Source organism: Daucus carota, chromosome 2, assembly GCF_001625215.2.
Source record: "Daucus carota subsp. sativus chromosome 2, DH1 v3.0, whole genome shotgun sequence".
NCBI lineage: Eukaryota > Viridiplantae > Streptophyta > Magnoliopsida > Apiales > Apiaceae > Daucus > Daucus carota.
Window position 1 is genome coordinate 49645732 of NC_030382.2, and position 17582 is coordinate 49663313.

Below are 17582 nucleotides of genomic sequence, written 5' to 3' on the forward strand. Positions count from 1 at the left end.
ATTTTAGGAGTTTAAGATTTTACAAAACAAATGTTGACCTCAAACACTTGTAAGGATGTCTTTAAAATTTCGTCGTCAGATAGTCTTCTGTATGCTGTGTGTGAGCTTCTGTGTAAATCTTCTAATTATGTTTCTAGGTCGCGTCATAAGATAATGTTCCTAATTTGATCTTGCTTAAAAATTTTACTTCTTGGAATAGGACTGTTCTGTATCATATTTAAGTGGAAGGCTAAAATTTAGTCAGTGTGCCCTCAGAGGCCCAGCCAATCACTTTTGTGTGGTCTTAGAGAATTGGCAAACCAGTCCACATAATATTTAGCTATAGAGACTAAAAAGCAGCAGCATGCATACCTCATATGTAATCATATATAAGTGTTGTATAAAATTTCGGTATTTGCTTTATAAAACAGTTGGTTGAGTACAACTATCTGATCAAACAGAGAACCTCCAGTCTCTCAAGTTTCTTCCATGGCTTCGATGATCTCACATGCTGGAGCTGTCAGCCATAAATTGGTACCCATTTTCTTTGCTTAACTTCAATCTTAATTGCCTGGCATGACATTTTATCTGTATGGTGAAAACACTGATTCGGCTAATTAGGAGTAACTTTTATAACTTGTAAAAACTAGTGCTACATCTGTTTAGTTGATTGAGCAATATGATTATTTACTCTAATTTTACACTATAATAGACTATTTATTAAGCAGCATTGCCTAAAAATCAAGTCATCAAAGACTTCTGAAAAGAATGACTATGAATTGTATGCATTAACCCGTCCTTCTCATGCTCCATTTATCAAAAATACAAATATAATTTTCCTGATTAAGGTCAATTTTAGGAATTTAATGCGGACTAATTTGTGGCTCACTGTTTAAGTTGTTTGATTCTGGTTTGATGCAGTTGAGCTTAAATAGCTCTAGTTCCGGAGGTTCAACCCCAAGCACAGCCTTCTATGGCAGCGGTTTGAAGAAGACAAACTCTAGATTCACTCACCAGAAGACTAGTGAGGCCAAAACCTTTAGAATTGCCGCGGAGATAGATGAAGGAAAGGCAAAACCAAAGGTGGACAAATGGGGAGGACTTGCCTACGACATTTCTGATGACCAACAAGACATCACAAGAGGAAAGGGACTGGTTGACTCCCTTTTCCAAGCTCCATCTGGTGCAGGAACTCATGATGCTATTATGAGTTCTTATGAATACCTCAGCACCGCACAAAAGATGTAAGAAGCTGACTAATGAGAAGCTAAAAACAAATTTCTTGCTCATTTGATGTTCTTTTTTAATTATATCTGTTTGCTGATATGAAATTTTTGTATTAGATATGACATGGATAACAATATGGATGGATTCTACATAGCTCCAGCTTTCATGGATAAGCTTGTTGTTCACCTTAGTAAGAACTTCATGACCCTGCCTAACATCAAGGTATGCAATTTCACAAGTTATAGATAGTGTTAAGCTTGTCCTGATAAAAGTTCAAGTCGAGCCGAGTAGAACCTAAATGAGTTGCAGACTAAGCTCTACTGTTGTCCTGATGATTACGTTCGTATGTTTACTCGACAGGTTCCTCTTATTCTTGGTGTTTGGGGAGGAAAGGGTCAAGGAAAATCATTCCAGTGCGAGCTTGTCTTTGCCAAGATGGGGATTATGTGAGTAAATTACTAATCTTGCCTTCCAAAAAGCACATAACAGTTTTGGTGGCCTTAACATAGTGTTTGCTAACAAAATTTCAGCCCAATCATGATGAGTGCTGGAGAGTTAGAAAGCGGGAATGCAGGAGAGCCAGCCAAACTAATCCGACAAAGATACCGTGAAGCATCAGATATCATCATGAAGAAAGGAAAGATGTCTTGCCTATTTATCAATGATCTTGATGCAGGAGCTGGTAGAATGGGTGGTACCACTCAATACACTGTTAACAACCAGATGGTGAATGCAACACTTATGAACATAGCTGATAATCCCACCAATGTCCAGCTTCCTGGTATGTACAACAAGGAGGAGAATATGCGTGTGCCAATCATAGTCACAGGAAACGACTTCTCAACACTCTATGCGCCTCTTATCCGCGATGGTCGTATGGAGAAATTCTACTGGGCTCCCACCAGGGAGGATCGTATCGGTGTTTGCATTGGGATCTTTAGGACTGACAATATCCCTGATGAGGCTGTTGTCAAGATTGTTGACACCTTCCCTGGCCAATCCATTGGTAAGGAGAAGTTTGATTAAATTTGTTAAGGACTAAAATCGAAACAGAGGTTTGGACTAAGTAGTTACTATATGCTATCATGCAGATTTCTTTGGTGCTCTTCGTGCTCGAGTCTATGATGATGAAGTAAGGAAGTGGATCTCAGGGATTGGAATTGAGGGTATTGGAAAGAAGCTTGTTAACTCAAAAGATGGACCCCCGACTTTTGATCAACCGAAAATGACCCTGGAAAAGCTTCTGGAGTATGGACATATGCTTGTTCAGGAACAGGACAATGTTAAGAGAGTACAATTGGCTGAAAAATATTTAAATGAGGCTTCTCTCGGAGCAGCAAATGAGGATTCTATCAATCAAGGAAAATTTCTTGGTTAGGTACTTTCATCTATATCCTACAATTACAGATACATTTTCCTGCTATAGACAAGTATAACATGTGTTGTTCCTTAAACTACATATCTTGGGGTTCTATTTGGACAAAGTTCACTCATACAAGTTCAGTGGTTTAACATTGTCTGAATACAGGAAATGCACAATAAGATTTCAAGATTACAATTTACAAGCTAGTGTTCCCATCTCCTGAGGTTGCACGGATCGAACAGAACATAAATTTTCATCCAGAAGCTAGGGGTGACAATCGTCGCTTTCAGGGAAGAGAATTTTGCTTTGTCTTGTTAGGACGTGCTATTTCAGGATCATGACCGTTTACTTAATTGTAAATTTGTGTACTAAACTTGGTTCGAGCTTGATCAACTCTGCCCTCTGCACAATCTCCTCTGATCTACTTGTCCTGTTGATGTAACATACCGAACTTGTCTCATCACATTCATACTCACTACAGAAAATTTAGAAGACATATATACTCGTCACAATAAGTCTACTATCATGTAATGTATCAGTCTATAGAAAATGTTTAAGGTGATATGGAGATACTTATCAATGTGCAAAGAAAAGTATTACTACTGATATACATGAGGTTAAAGTGTTGCAAGTACACAAGGTAGCAAGTGTAAAATTACATAAAAAATATCTGTACACACTGTAGCCAGAAGTCTGTTCAACAGGTATTCAGTTGCTTTGTGGTATCCTCTTAATGGTATCTTCATGGGGAACTACAACAAAAATTAGTGGGATGATGTCAGTTAAATAAACTTGAAATTATAGTGCAGCCAAAGGGCTGCAGATGTGTAGTAAGCATTTCTTGTTCATGTTTCATGAGCAAAAGAAATTGAAAAATGCTTACCTGCATTCTTAGGAGCAGAACTGGGATTATCATGTGAGGTTTTTTCTTTGGTGTTAGACTTGGAAGTGTGTGATGATGAGTTTCCATTATAGTGGGGGGAGCTGGGATTTTGTGGTTTATAAACTAGTTTACGCGGTGATGGGGTTTTTTTCGGAGAGATGGACGTGGAGGCTTCTGAAGAAGAGGTTGCATTTGTGGAAGAATTCGGAGCATTTACTGGGGGGAGGTTTTTCCTAATTTCTAAATCGGAGGAGGGTTCGGTGGGTTCTGTTATAAGAAATGAAGTTACGGCCCCTTTTAGTCTTTCCACCATTCCCGCCTGATCGCCACCCGGAGATCTTGAGGGGGTAATTTTCTCTGTAATGACCTGTGAAAGTGCCTTCTCTGCTTCCCCCGGTTCAAGCTTTTTCATCAAATACTCCGTAACTGAAACACCTTTACTCTTACCGGGGCTATTAGATTGGCCATGAACTCTACCTTCCATACTGCTTTCTGCTTTGTCCGTTCCATCATTGCCATCTTTCGAAGTGTCTGTTGGCCCGGAGATGCCAACACTGTCTGCAATTTTAGAAGCAATTGTCTGAGTTGCATCAGATACTGCACCATATGCTGGTGCCAACTTCTCCGTCACTGACTCTGTCATTGTTTTGCTAGAACTAGTACCAGCCTCTTGATTCTTATCATTATTTCTCACACTGCTCTCCAAGACATGCTTCTCAGATGCCATAGGTACTGCACGAGGCTTCTGCTTCGCAGCCTGTTTGTAATTCTCAGGTGCCAGCTCTGACTCATACACTGAACACAAAACACTAATAAGTTTAGTAACATCCAAAGAAAATTTTAAAGATGGAACCAATACAGTTCAAATTTATTTACTTGGGGCACCAAGATATTCAGGATCCTCCTCTTCCCCTTCATCTTCATGATCATCCGTGCTGGCACCCCAAGAACGTGTGTTGTGTAAATTGGTGCTTTGACTCTGTCTTCTCCTGACGCTGAGGGAACGCCGCCACTTCCTTGCTTTTTCCTTCACTTTTGAGATGACTGTTAATTTTTTTGTGGGAGAATGCCCGCCATCATAATCATTATGCTTTGCAAATGGACTTGATGGCCATAGTGTAGCATCCCCTGCTTCAAAATCATATTAACACACAACTCTATGTCATCACCAATGCGCCAATCATTTCAAATAAACCAAATTAAACGTATTCCGCTAGTATATTGTACAGGTGGGGTCTGCGAAAGGTAAGATGTGCTCAAACGACAAACATTATCTTATGTAACTACGCATATATAAAAAGATACCTTGAAGAAGTTGTTGAAAAGTAGGTGAGGCTGTAGATCTAGGAGTTCTGAAAGTTGCTGAACCAGAGGAGTTCTGAGATTTTGCTGTGCGCGGGGTGTTTTGAGAAGTTTTTGAAGAAGATGAAAATTTCTTACTATCTAGCTGGGCCATTTGAAACAATCTTCATGAATAAAAATTCAGAAATTTATCTATAGGAATGGTGTAAAGTGAAAGAGAAATATATGAGCTGGGAATCGTCGAATTTGATGCAATACTTTTCGGGTTCTTGTGTGAACAAAAATGTAACATGCAGTGACATTGTAAACTTAAAGAATGATTGTTAAAATCGGATGGGCTTTGTCATTACAAATGGCAAAACAGTATATAATAGAACTTATATTTGACCTGGTCTTGAAGCAACTGCCTTCCCTTTCCAAGATTTATGGTCTACCCATGGTCTTCTAAACAATACTCTCAGTCCAAATTCTCCTCTGCTTCACATTCCAAAGATGTGTAGACTTGTAGCATACTCCAGATATATATCGGCTACAATATCAAACAAAAATTCGATGTAATGCATGCAAATGATTATATGTGGTGTTTCAGTTGGTCAAATTACGATAAAAAGAAATATTAAGGCTGAACAAACATCTTACCCAGAAAGCGTCAAAATTGGTTGGGCAACAAGAATCAAACTAAAAACTAGAAACTACAAGAATTACATTGGAATATTATAGACTAAACAATCATTTACTTCATACAAAAAGAAACATAAATAAGTTGTGACCAAGTTTATAGTATCAATAAACAGTACTATATTTGTAAAAAAGGAAGAAGGTTGGGTATTTCATTGAATCTGTATCATTTAATTTAGATACTATAATGCTATATTATGCATTTGTTCTGTAAAATGAGGACATCAGGTATTGATCTGCTCCTAGTCCTAACAAAAATGTTTCTGCAGCGGAAACAAACAAGACCATGCCCAAAAAGGACAAATTTGATTCATATACTATACCAACAAAGGTAAATTCATCTGGCTTCCGGTCCACTCAAGCCGCACCCTGCAAACTGCAAAAATTAAATCTTCTCCTCCAGATTTCCATGCATCGACATCTTGTTTACTGACAAGTATGATCGCACATTCCACTAGACTTGGCATCTGCGCTGTTTTTTTACTGTAAATCATATTTAATGAGCCAGCATTCAATTCCAGCTTTACTCTGACTTACAGGAGAAAATATCTCTGGCCTTTTACCGATGAAAACCCTACCTTAAAAGAGGGCAGTCAACTTATCGTAGAAGATGTCTCTAGGTCCTTTTCAACATTGAAGAGACTACTAGAATAAATAAAATAAAGGATATTTTTCCATCTGTAGAACCCATAATTTGAAGCTGATCGTCTAAATTCCAATAATTAACCTGTGTCCAAGATCATAATGTGTGTCATTTCCCATCTCAAATAAATTATTATGGCTATATTTGGCTGGCTATTTTCGGAAGAAAACTCACCTTCATCTCCAGCTCTTCATCTTCTAAATCAAGCATCTCAAGCAATTAACAGTCAAGCGGATCTTTTGCCAATCAATCAGCAAACTGCAGTTAATTCATTACTTAATATGAGATTAGGTTTATTCTTTCTTGATGATATCCAGCTATGAGCAGGTTGCTTCTTTACTCCTCTATCATACATGAGCTTTCGCAATTCTGCTGCATCATCCCAATACCCGCCAGTTGCCATAACATTTGAGATAAGTACATAGGTTGCATCATCGTAGGGGCAAAGCTCTATAAGCTTTGTCGCATTACGTATAGCAATTTCCTTGTTTCCATAAATCTGACAAGCACTTAGCAAAGTTTTATAGACTGTGGGTCCAGGTTTTACTGACATGCTAATTATAAAGGATTCTGCTTCATGAATATAACCAGCTCTTGCATACAGATTGACAATGCAAGCATAATGCTCTAGTTTAGGTGGCTCGAGGGAATCATCATTTCTCATCATATCAAAATACTCAAGTCCCTTGTCCAGCAATCCTTCATAGCTACAGGCAGTGAGCACTGCAAGAAATGATGTTAGATCAGGTTTGACAATGGTTCTTCTCATTTGTTCAAACAATCCAACAGCTTTACTACCATATCCATTATAAGCACAACCAGCAAGTAGTGAATTCCATGAAACTAAATCATGTTCTTCAATTGACAAGAAAACCTTTTCTGCATCAACAATTTTGCCACATTTTGCATACATGGAAACAAGTGCATTCTGCACGCACAAATTTGAGGTATGCCCACACTTGAAAACTATACCATGGGTTTGCCTCCCCTCCTCAAGTGCAGCTATAAGTCCCATAGCTTTTAGAATACCTGACAATGTATAGACATCAATATTGATGCCTTCCTGCCTCATTTTGAAATAGCAGTCAAGAGCATCCTCGCCTTTTCCCAATTTAGCAAACCCGGCAATTACTGCATTCCATGATATCTGATCCCATATTTTCAAAGTTGAGCAAATATTAAGAAAGTTCTCAGCATTGCCACTCTCTGAATACAAAGTCATTAGACTAACTGACAGGTAACGATTAGATTCTAAACCCTCTCGAATTATGCAACAGTGTACTTGCTTGAAATGATTAAAATCTTCTGGAAATGAAAACGAACTCAACAAACAATTATAAGTCACAAAATTTGCTCTGACACCCCAGCGTAACATATCTCTAACTAGAATCATTGCTTCATCAGATTGTTGTGTTAGTGAATACCCACCAACTAATGAAGTCCACGTGACAATATTCCTCTCCACCATCCGATCAAAGATTCTCCTCGAAGCCTCAACATCCAAACATTTCGAGTACATATCAATTAAACTAGTTCCCACAACATCATTCAATTCAAATCCGGTTTTCAAACATAACCCATGAACTTGACCCCCAAGCCTCCCATCCTTCAACTGCGCACAACCAACAAGAACAGTCGACAAACTATGTGCAGTTACAACTACACCCATATGAAGCATCACAACAAAGATCTCAATAGCCATTTCTGAGATTTGGGCATTCACATACCCAGATATCAAAGAATTCCAAGTAACCACATTTCTGCGAGGCATCTCATCAAACAGCTGCTGAGCATGTAAAACATCACCACATTTACCATACATGTCAACAAGAGAAGTAGTTATAAATAAATTTGAACTAAAACCCATCTTTATAACAGTACAATGAAGCTGAATACCCAAATCTAATGACCCCAATTTTGCAGATTGAGATACAAACTTGGTGAAAACATAAGGAGTGTTATCATGTATAAAGTTGGAATCAAAACTAATAGAATGCAGCTTCTTTACAAATGGGTATAGATAAATTTTGTGGAAATCAAAATCTTGATGTGCAGAGAACATTCGGTATATGTGAGGAGTTATTGCGCGGGAGAGAATGTGATTGGCTGCTTTGGTAGTGTACAAAATGGTGTACCTTAACAGTTGAAGCATCTCAAAACTCTAGATTTCGTTATTCATGATTGATAAACATGAATAACTATGTTTGTGATTACTTAATTAAGTAAATTATATATTAAATTTTGATGATCGAAAATACGATCCCAGTTCGGTAAGAGACAAATACTCGTTTAAATAATCCGTGGTTTTGCGCCTGCTTAGTAATTTGCTTTTTCTCTCTGGATCTTCAATTTGATATAGTGTAGAAATCGAAGAATAAAAGCGGGATGATAATTTTAAGTTATATACAATTATAAATTATAGCGTATGCTTTCTGATTTTGGGTATATAATCAATTTTTCTAAAGAATGATAATAAATTTATTTGTTCAAATATTATTAATTTTTCAAAAAGAGTTATTTAAAGAATTTTGTCCAAGTTACAAAGAAGTGGCTTCCGTGCATGTTGGTAGGGTTGGTAGGGTATTGTTTTGGTGGACATTCGGAGAAAGAAAAAAAAAATCATGCATGTTTTCTACTTCAGATTTGCTCAACAAGTAAATGGTTCGACGCTTAATAATTATCAATCGGTTTAAATCAAAATCAAACGTCATTAGTTTGATTTGGCATGATCTTTTACGAAAATCAGTGCGTATTAATGGATCTTCACAGATGTTGATTTTATTGAAGGATTTGATAAGGTTTCACGTAGTTTCTAAATTGTTTTGGTGTGGCAACCGTATTCTTGTGGTGAAGTGTCTACATTCGTATTAACATAATCTACAATGGCATTACATAGGGTGGGGGAAGAAAAGAAATAGGCTCCGTTAGATTGATGACCATTAGTGTATTGACAATTATTGCTTTGGGAGCGTGGATAAGACATGGATGAATTACACAAGAAGAAATCAAATTAATTCAAATAAGTGTGCAATGACGTTACTATTCGATTTGATATTTCCGTTTCAGATCATTATCATCCATCGTCGAGACGTCGACAAACAAAACTATTTACATAAATCTCATGTGAATAATATCATGGGCTAAGATATTATATTACTGTTATATCATACACAATTTTATTTGTTGTGCATTAAGTCGGAGATCTTCACGGAAACATGCTCTCTACTTTAAGGGTAGGATAGAGTCATAGTCTGCGTACATCTTATCTTTCTCGGACCCTACTCTAAGCGGAATAGAGTGAGTATGTTAGTTTGGTTTGGTTTTGCTCTTCAAATACTCTAAAATAATTAATAATCGATTATTTTCATTAACATTTACCCTAGCCCTAGGCTCATTCCATTTCGGGCCCCACTCCCGGGACGCAACTCCACGTGAAAACACAAGCCCCGCCAATTTGGTGGTCTACTCCGACACTTAAACCCCCCAAACAAAACCTTCTCTCTCTCCTCCAAAAAATATGGCGACGATGATCACCGGCGGAACCCTAATCCCTGTAGCACCCATGTTTATTCGCCCCCACCGCAACTCATATTCCACTGCTACTAGAGCCACCTTCCCCACCTCCTCTGCCACCCCTTCTCTCCCCACCATCACTTCCTCCTCTCTTTCTCGTAAACCCCCCATGCAAAACCCTAATCATAATCCCACTTCCAAATCCTCGCTTCCCATCTTCTCTCTTCCTCTCAACACCCCACTGGTTATCACTGCCATTACTGTCGGTTCCGGCATTGCCCTTCACTTTCTCGCCGGCGGGAATTTCGGCGGTTTTTTCGGTGGATTTTTCGGCGGCGGTGGAGGTGGCTCCGGAGGGCCAGGTGGATCCGGGGGAGGGAGTTTTTGGTCTAGGTTTCGGTCTCATTTTCTTGCAAATGCTAAAGAGGATGATGAATCGGAGTCGGCGGAGTGGGACCCACATGGGTTATCTGGCAATCTGATATTGCCGTTGAATAAGCTTAGTGGGTTTAAGAGGTATAAAGTTAGTGAGGTTGATGTTGTGGATTGGTTGACTAGTGAGATTGATCACTCGTTTTCTGACGTGGTTTCAATTAGGCCTAATGGTATTTACACCAAAGCTCAGCTTAAGAAAGAGCTTGAGAATTTGGCTAGTTGTGGGATGTTTGAGAGAGTTGATATCGAAAGTAGGACTAAGCCGGATGGTACAATCGGGGTTGTCATCAATTTTGTCGAGGCGAGTTGGGATGCTAAGAATCGGTTTAAGTGTATAAACGTGGGATTAATGCCGCCTACAATGAGTATTGATAAGGATCCAATGCAAATGAGTGATAGGGAGAGAGTGGAGTTTATGAGGAATCAAGAGAGGGATTATCAGAGGAAAATGGAAATGGCAAGGTCTTGTATGTTGCCTGAGTCTGTACACAAGGAAGTTTTGGATATGTGTAAGGACGGTTGACTGCCCGGATGTTGGGGAGAATTCGTGATAAGGTTCAGAAGTGGTATCATGATAAGGGGTATGTGTGTGCTCAAGTGTTGAATTTTGGGCAATTGAATACGAAGGAGCTGGTGTGCGAGGTGGATGAAGGGGATATTACTCAGGTAGTGGTACAGATTCAGGATAAACTTGGGAATTTGTCTGAAGGAAATACTCAGTATGGAGTTATCAAACGACGAGTGCCCAAACAGGTAATTGATGCATGTCTTGTGATTTGCTGACATCTTTTTTTGCTGGACAAGGTTGGGTGATTTGGTTGCTAGAGATTTTTTGTGTTTTACTGATGGTATGATTTGTTTTCAGCTTCAACAAGGGGAAGTTTTTAATATAGAAAGTGGAAAGCGGGCATTGAATGATATATTCTCTCTCGGTTTGTTTACTAACGCTGAAGTCAATCCACGCCCTGATGAAGAGAATGGTGGGATTGTAGTTGAGATTAAACTTAACGAAATGGAACAAAAAACAGCTGACATCACCACAGAATGGAGTATAATTCCTGGACATGGAGGCCGTCCTACTCTGGTATATATCATGGCTAATGATTTTCATTTATTACAATGAGTCTAGCTAGCTTGATATGTTTTGTTCAAAATGGGCCTGCTAAGTGCTGTACTTTATCTATGTCTCTACAGGCATCGATTCAGCCAGGGGGTACTGTTTCTTTTGAGCATCGAAACATAAAAGGATTAAATAGATCTCTTCTTGGTACAATCACAACTAGCAATTTTCTGAATCCTCAGGCAAGTCTGGCGTAGCTACATAGTATGAGATTATTACAGTTACATTACACTTCCTTGTATCACAATTTCATAACCATATAGAATGGCTTGCTTCTGCAGAATGATCTTTCATTTAAATTTGAGTATAAACATCCATATCTAGATGGTTTAAATAGTCCCCGTGATCGCACACTCCATACTAGCTGCTTTAACAGCAGGAAATTGAGCCCTGTATTTACGAGTGGGCCTGGGATGGATGAAGTCCCCCTGGTATATGTTGATCGGGCTGGCATTAAAACTTATATCACAGAGGTAGACTCAACAGACTCCCAACATGTTTAGACAGTATTAAAGCTGGCTCATCACATTTCTTTTACCTATCTTGCAGAATTTTACTCACCAGAGTAAGTTCAGTTATGGTATAGTGATGGAAGAGATAACGACACGAGATGAAAACACCAACATTTGTTCAAATGGGCCAAGTTTGTTTTCAGCTCAAAGATTAGGTGCTGGACCTCCTACAACACTCAGTGGCACTGGCACCGACCGAATGGCATTTTTACAGGCCAATATCACAAGGGACAACACCAAGATTGTCAATGGAGCAACTGTAGGTGAACGGAATGTATTTCAGGTGAACAAATAATTAAAATCTATTCATAAAAGTAAGGTTTCTTAGGAACAGAATTTCAAAATAGAATTGAAGATATCCATCCTCTTGACGACCTTATAATACCATTGTTAATTATTTTGTACTGCAGCTTGACCAAGGCCTTTTCATTGGAAGCAAGTTCCCATTTTTTAACCGTCACCAATTGACTTACACTAAATTCCTCCAGCTTAAGGCAGTGGAGGAAGGAGCTGGTAAATCACCACCCCCTGTGCTAGTCCTGCATGGGCATTATGGTGGTTGTGTTGGAGACCTTCCAAGTTATGATGCATTTACTCTAGGGGGGCCTTATTCAGTTAGAGGTTACAACATGGGAGAGATAGGTGCTGCCAGAAATATCGTTGAGGTACAATTACTAGATCTTGTAGTCCGATGAGGTCCTTGCTTGTTAGTAACATATTTGAGGCGATGATTTAGTTTATTAATGAATTTTCCTTGCAATTAGTTTCTTAGTACTAGTACTTTGTATTATGGTTGCTCGCAGGTTGCTGCTGAGCTGCGGGTACCTGTTGGGAACACGCATGTGTATGCGTTTGCAGAGCATGGAAACGATCTGGGAAGCTCAAAAGAGGTCAAGGGTAACCCAACTGAGGCTTACAGTCGCATGGGGCAGGGGTCATCATATGGTATTGGCGTGAAGGTTGGTATGGTAAGAACCGAGTATGCTATTGATCACAACTCTGGGACTGGAGCTGTGTTTCTCAGATTTGGCGACAGATTTTGAGATATATCCTAAGTTCCTAGTTTTGGCAGATACTTTTAAAAACCTTAATTTAGTTTAGATTTGATAAGTGGAGTTTAAAAATTCTTTTTCCTTTGGTGGTGAAAATTGGTTTTTCTGTACATATATTTCTGTTACCTGTGAGATCTTTGAGCAAAGCTTCAAGCCTTAAATTAAGATGTATATATAATTTATTATAATAAAAATCCTTTGTTCATGTCCAGTTCAAGTTTGCTCTTAAAATTAAATTTCCTCCTTTTCTAAAGGCGCAGAGATAGTCAAATAGTTGTCTATGTATATCTAAAAAGACCTGGAAAACAATACATGTAATTTAAAAGGAGAGGTGATGACTTTTGTTTTGCTCCTCAATATAGACAGCTGAGATCAATATATTAGCTATGTCACTTGCCATTCAGAGGCAACATTTTCCCTCTATAAGCCCAACTCCTTTTTCAACTGAGTCAGGGCAGCTTCAATATCGTCTAAATTATCTTCAATGCTGCTTCCCCTAGCACTTTCCTTTCCAGTTTCTTTTGTTTCATAAGTTGCACTTGCATTGCCTTTTTTAGGGTTCTCATATTTTGTTTCTTCACTATCTGCATCACTGATGTTTAGTTCTTTCTCCAGGAACTCCACAAATTCTTCTCCAATATCCTGTAAAGTACAATTTCAAAGGAATTGAGTTCAGTGAATAGAGTTAAAAGGTACACCATACAAGATTATAATATATCCACATGTGTCTCTCACAATGTAGAAGCCATACATGGAAATGACGTTACCGTTATTAAAGTGCACGTCTCCGTACTACCAAGCGAAAATATATTAAAAAAAGAAGAAGCAAAAGTATAATAAATTCTCCTTCCCAAAATAACCGCTTTGACTTGCAAAAAAAAGAAGATCGAAAAAATAATGTGGAAGTAAATTTTTTTACATCTCAAAGCACATGCACAAAGCCGAAGAGACATATTTTGGGACGGAGGGAAATATTTAATTTTTATCCTACGTCTTCTGAATATTGTTTAGTTGTCATCTCCTTTTTCTTTCTGTAAATTTATATGCAACAAGTAGTGTGAAGTTTCTGATATTTAATTTGACCCCATTAATAAATTTTCAAGTGTAAACGTATTTGATAGATTTTGCGATTGTTTGTGAACTGTATTTCTGATATTGGCTTTAAAAGCAATTCCTAAAGAACAGTCTACAATCGTATAGCTACTATGACTGGGTAAATTTCTTACAGCTAATTCTTCCCATAGGCTCTTCGGCTTTGCTTGTGAACTGGCACTTGCTTCCCAATTCTGAAATTCTTCTTGAAGATCCTTAAAGAAGTCCCCTAAAAAAGAAAGAAGTTCAAAGACATTTACAGCACATTGAGGAGTAGGTTCACTTGCATGATAAAGAAAATTTCTCAATAAAATTGGAAGGTGACATAATGTAGCTTAAGCATCCGGGGTTTCTCAAAAGAGTAACAGTCTACCTATTGTTATTTGTACATCCCTCAAAAAATTACCTGCAGTATGAAGTGGTTAGACATAAGAGAACGAAAATGAAATGTCTAGTGTGTAATTGAGATACGATCAGAAGTATTTGTTACATCCCTCAGCCACACATGTTTAAATTTACAAATCGCATTAGCTTAGGATATGGGTAGACATCTGAAAGAACAACAAATGTACGAGACAAATACAAATGGCCATCTGAATTTTTTGCCATACGCAACCGCCTAAAGTCTTGAACCTACACACAAACACCTTGGTTCACCTCAGGGGGCAAGTAGGAATGTTATTGGTTTTGACCATATTAACCATGTCTGTTACAATTAAAAGCTTGTGAGAACATCCAAAAATTTACAATGTTATTTAACAAGTGGACATACAACATATATCAAAAGAAGTAAATTTGTATCTTCGATTAAGTTACAGTTTGTAATTATATAAAAATCCAAAAATCCCCCCTCTATCGATGATTCCAACCTCCTGTCTTCCGATAAAGGATTAACGTACATTTATGGGTTAAATTATACAGACAAGTAAATATAGTGTCTCAGTGTCTTCTACTAAACACAATAGTGTAGTAGATTAAAGTCGACTGTTTGCATACACACGAAAAAGATGCACATGACAGTAACGTCATATGTGATAGGCCGGTGGCATAGCTCAAAGATGTCTTGGAGGGTGATCACAGCTGTGTGACACGAGTAGACACGACATAAAATAATTTTATGTACTTCATTACCCAACACGAAAACGATCCATTATAATTTGTGTATACAAAAAAAGTAAACGATATGTAGTGATTAACACCCTGCTTCATATACAAGTTGTCATGGTGTAGATTCAACGACGACATTAGTAGTCAGGTTTGGAGTATATATAACCAATTAACAGTAAAGTTTTTTTTTAAAAGTAAAATAAAATCTGATTCTTTTCTAATTAATAAGCACCACAAAACTTTCTTTAGGCTGTTACCATTATCGTATTAGCGTAGTGGTCGAACAATTACTAATATTAAGGTGGAAAGAGCTTGAGCGTGGTATACAGTCCGACTCAAAAATAAGGTAAAGCAAAATATTGTTGTACCTAATCCATAAAAGTCGTCCTCATCTTTACTGCGCCTGTCTGCTCCAGCTGCAGAATAGGAGTAGTCAGATGTTTGATTTCCCGAACCATATTTCTTCTGGGAGTCAGATTTTAGCAATGTATTGTATGCGTGCTTTATCCTCATAAATTTCTGCTGAGCGTTGGCCTGTAGCCAAGATAAATAATAGATTAATAAATCAGAAACAAGCAAAGACAGTTTTAGTCTAAGTCTCTAGCACTCTAAAGGGGGGTTGTGCCATACAATACATGCAAGTACGGTATAAATTACACAGTGGTATAAAATCTGCCAACAGGAATCTAAAAAAAATACATAGAAGTTATTGTTGTACAGTTGTAGGTTGGGGATCAGAAGCCAAGCTAACTGCTTGTTTGGGAACTTGAAATTCATTGGAAATTCTGGACTTGTACGAATGACATGTTTGGTCAACCAAACGTATTTGAATTTGATTAAATTCCAAGTTATTCAAATATAAGTATAAATTCGCGAATTTCAAACGACTAACTTAATTTGTGTCATTTGTAATTTCATGTTCCAGATACAATCTTAGTTCATTTTTGTTTTTCCTGTTAGAGAACATATACGAGTATAAACTTGAATGACAAAAAACTCGGGAAAGTAAATAATTGAAATCACCTAACTTGCACATGAGCGCAGATCGCCTAAATTGTACATAAGCGCAGATCTCAAAACCATGCCCATTATAGCAAATAATAATGCCTGTCAGACATTGAGTATACTTATAAGTTATATCTATTGCATTAGAGAAACAAAATATATTAGAACCTTAAGTAGAGCACATAGAACTAGATGGAATTCGAGCGTGCACTCCATCTTCAAACATTCTTTACAAAATCTAAATGAATGAAAACTTAAATGGCACAAAAATGCGAGGAAAAAAATGGAATATCACCTAACATTATGAAAGGAACAAATCTGAGAATCATGCTGAGTATATATACTGGGAAATTTATTTGTGACAGTTATTGATTAAAACAAAATCCAAACCACTGGTTATGAATTTATGATTATGGTTCCATCCCATGCGCAGGCCATGAGGCCAGTTGCTATGATTTACACCAAATTATCGCCAAAGTACTTCTGTGACATAATATCATGCAAGTATACACAAGGTAGCATGTTGGGGATATTTTCGCCAAAAGACATCTGAAACTTGCTAGTGGAAACATCTAGAATATTGGGGCAAGCATGAATACATTCCGATATAGAAAACTGGAGACCATACAACAATGAAAATATCATATGAGATTCAATTTTACCAATTCCTCATTTCGCTTCTACAATAAGTTCATAACAATAAAACAATTTGAAGCTGACACACAAATAGTTCTTGATATTAGCTGTAAAGCAATGTGTCTCCATGCCAGCTTAGGCTACAACCGAATTTTTTCGGAACGAGAAGCAGAAATCGGATAATCAAGCAAGGCTGCAAACTGAAGCTCGAAAATATAGGAACTAGCAACTCTTTAACTAAATCAAGTCTGTACCGACCTAATTACATCAAATCCTAGCAATATACCATTTATTAATTAAAAAATAAATTTTCACAAATTGATGAGATTGAGGTATACAATAATATAATAATAATATTAATTTCAAAACTACCTCTTTGTTGACATCGGGATGATACTTTAGAGCAAGCTTTCGATAAGCCTTCTTGATTTCAGTCGGAGTTGCAGAAGGAGAGACACCCAACACTTGATAAGGTGATTCTTTGTAGCTAGATTTCACTTGGGTATTGAAATTGAGTCTATTTCTCTTCTTCTTGTGAGTGAAATAACTAGGTGAGCTTATAAAGATGTTAACTTTGGCTCCATTTCTAATGCCGCAAATGGGTATTGAAGGGATTTTCTTGTTTGTGAGATAAACAAGGGAGAGATTGACGGGGGATTTGGGAGAGAGAAAGAGGGTGAGAGAGATGGGAGTTTTTGGGGTTTTAGAGAGAGAAAATACATGCATGGTCATGAATTCATTTACATGTATGCGGGCTTAAAACAATTTTGTGGTTATTAAAGCTTATAAAATATATAAGTGGATATACTGGAAGTTGTCGAATTTACTGAAATGCCCATATAGCCTGTTTTGAATCTTGAAGTGTTTCGGGAATACTTGGTACCTGTATGTTGAACTGATGCTGGAACTATTTTGATTCATTAGATTGAGTGCTGCACACCAGGTGCTTACTGGATGCTCATCAGAAACGAACATTATAGAAGGGTGTTTTTCATACATTCAAAGAATTGTACTAGAGGTTTTGGTTTAGTGACA

At 37.7% G+C, this 17582-nt stretch overlaps 4 protein-coding genes and 1 pseudogene across 6 annotated transcripts; 2 read left to right on the forward strand and 3 right to left on the reverse strand.

Moving 5' to 3' along the window:
• Positions 1–348: 348 nt before the first annotated feature.
• On the forward strand, positions 349–3143 carry LOC108209842 (ribulose bisphosphate carboxylase/oxygenase activase, chloroplastic). Of its 2 annotated transcripts, none has more exons than XM_017380992.2 (7): positions 349–513; positions 901–1223; positions 1323–1428; positions 1567–1652; positions 1737–2212; positions 2298–2584; positions 2711–3143. In XM_017380992.2, the coding sequence occupies exons 1-6, from the start codon at positions 469–471 to the stop codon at positions 2582–2584; spliced, it is 1323 nt and encodes a 440-aa protein (XP_017236481.1). In that variant the 5' UTR covers positions 349–468; the 3' UTR covers positions 2711–3143. The 2 variants fall into 2 exon arrangements, with proteins under 2 accessions (XP_017236481.1, XP_017236480.1); XM_017380991.2 differs by having other exon boundaries at positions 2735–3143.
• LOC108209841 (low-temperature-induced 65 kDa protein) lies at positions 2734–6117 on the reverse strand. 2 transcript variants are annotated; one of them, XM_064087931.1, is made up of 5 exons: positions 5143–6117; positions 4758–4918; positions 4329–4583; positions 3453–4247; positions 2734–3321 (listed from the first exon to the last, which is right to left on the reverse strand). In XM_064087931.1, exons 2-5 carry the CDS (start codon positions 4906–4908, stop codon positions 3278–3280), a joined length of 1245 nt encoding a protein of 414 aa, XP_063944001.1. In that variant the 5' UTR covers positions 4909–4918; positions 5143–6117; the 3' UTR covers positions 2734–3277. The 2 variants fall into 2 exon arrangements, with proteins under 2 accessions (XP_063944001.1, XP_017236478.1); XM_017380989.2 differs by having other exon boundaries at positions 4329–4580; positions 4758–6117.
• Positions 6118–6249: 132 nt separating this feature from the next.
• Positions 6250–8431, reverse strand: LOC135150794 (pentatricopeptide repeat-containing protein At4g13650-like). The gene has a single exon (XM_064087929.1). The coding sequence runs from the start codon at positions 8225–8227 to the stop codon at positions 6326–6328; it is 1902 nt and encodes a 633-aa protein (XP_063943999.1). The 5' UTR covers positions 8228–8431; the 3' UTR covers positions 6250–6325.
• A 1098-nt stretch (positions 8432–9529) lies between these two features.
• On the forward strand, positions 9530–12911 carry LOC108207702 (protein TOC75-3, chloroplastic-like; annotated as a pseudogene).
• A 59-nt stretch (positions 12912–12970) lies between these two features.
• On the reverse strand, positions 12971–16968 carry LOC108206098 (uncharacterized). Its single transcript, XM_017376287.2, has 6 exons — positions 16920–16968; positions 15934–16013; positions 15275–15440; positions 14173–14205; positions 13934–14028; positions 12971–13349 (listed from the first exon to the last, which is right to left on the reverse strand). The coding sequence occupies exons 2-6, from the start codon at positions 15940–15942 to the stop codon at positions 13128–13130; spliced, it is 525 nt and encodes a 174-aa protein (XP_017231776.1). The 5' UTR covers positions 15943–16013; positions 16920–16968; the 3' UTR covers positions 12971–13127.
• Positions 16969–17582: the final 614 nt, after the last annotated feature.

Coding starts and splice junctions, on each gene's coding strand:
- LOC108209842 (XM_017380992.2), top strand. CDS start 469: ATGGCTTCGATGATCTCACATGCTGGAGCTGTCAGCCATAAATTG. Junction 514..900: donor GAGCTGTCAGCCATAAATTG/GTACCCATTTTC, acceptor GGTTTGATGCAG/TTGAGCTTAAATAGCTCTAG. Junction 2,213..2,297: donor CTTCCCTGGCCAATCCATTG/GTAAGGAGAAGT, acceptor GCTATCATGCAG/ATTTCTTTGGTGCTCTTCGT.
- LOC108209841 (XM_064087931.1), bottom strand. CDS start 4,908: ATGGCCCAGCTAGATAGTAAGAAATTTTCATCTTCTTCAAAAACTTCT. Junction 4,584..4,757: donor TTTTCAACAACTTCTTCAAG/GTATCTTTTTAT, acceptor ATGATTTTGAAG/CAGGGGATGCTACACTATGG. Junction 4,248..4,328: donor TGAATATCTTGGTGCCCCAA/GTAAATAAATTT, acceptor TTTTGTGTTCAG/TGTATGAGTCAGAGCTGGCA.
- LOC135150794 (XM_064087929.1), bottom strand. CDS start 8,227: ATGCTTCAACTGTTAAGGTACACCATTTTGTACACTACCAAAGCAGCC.
- LOC108206098 (XM_017376287.2), bottom strand. Junction 14,206..15,274: donor GGACGACTTTTATGGATTAG/GTACAACAATAT, acceptor TTCATACTGCAG/GTAATTTTTTGAGGGATGTA. Junction 14,029..14,172: donor GGATGTACAAATAACAATAG/GTAGACTGTTAC, acceptor TTTCTTTTTTAG/GGGACTTCTTTAAGGATCTT.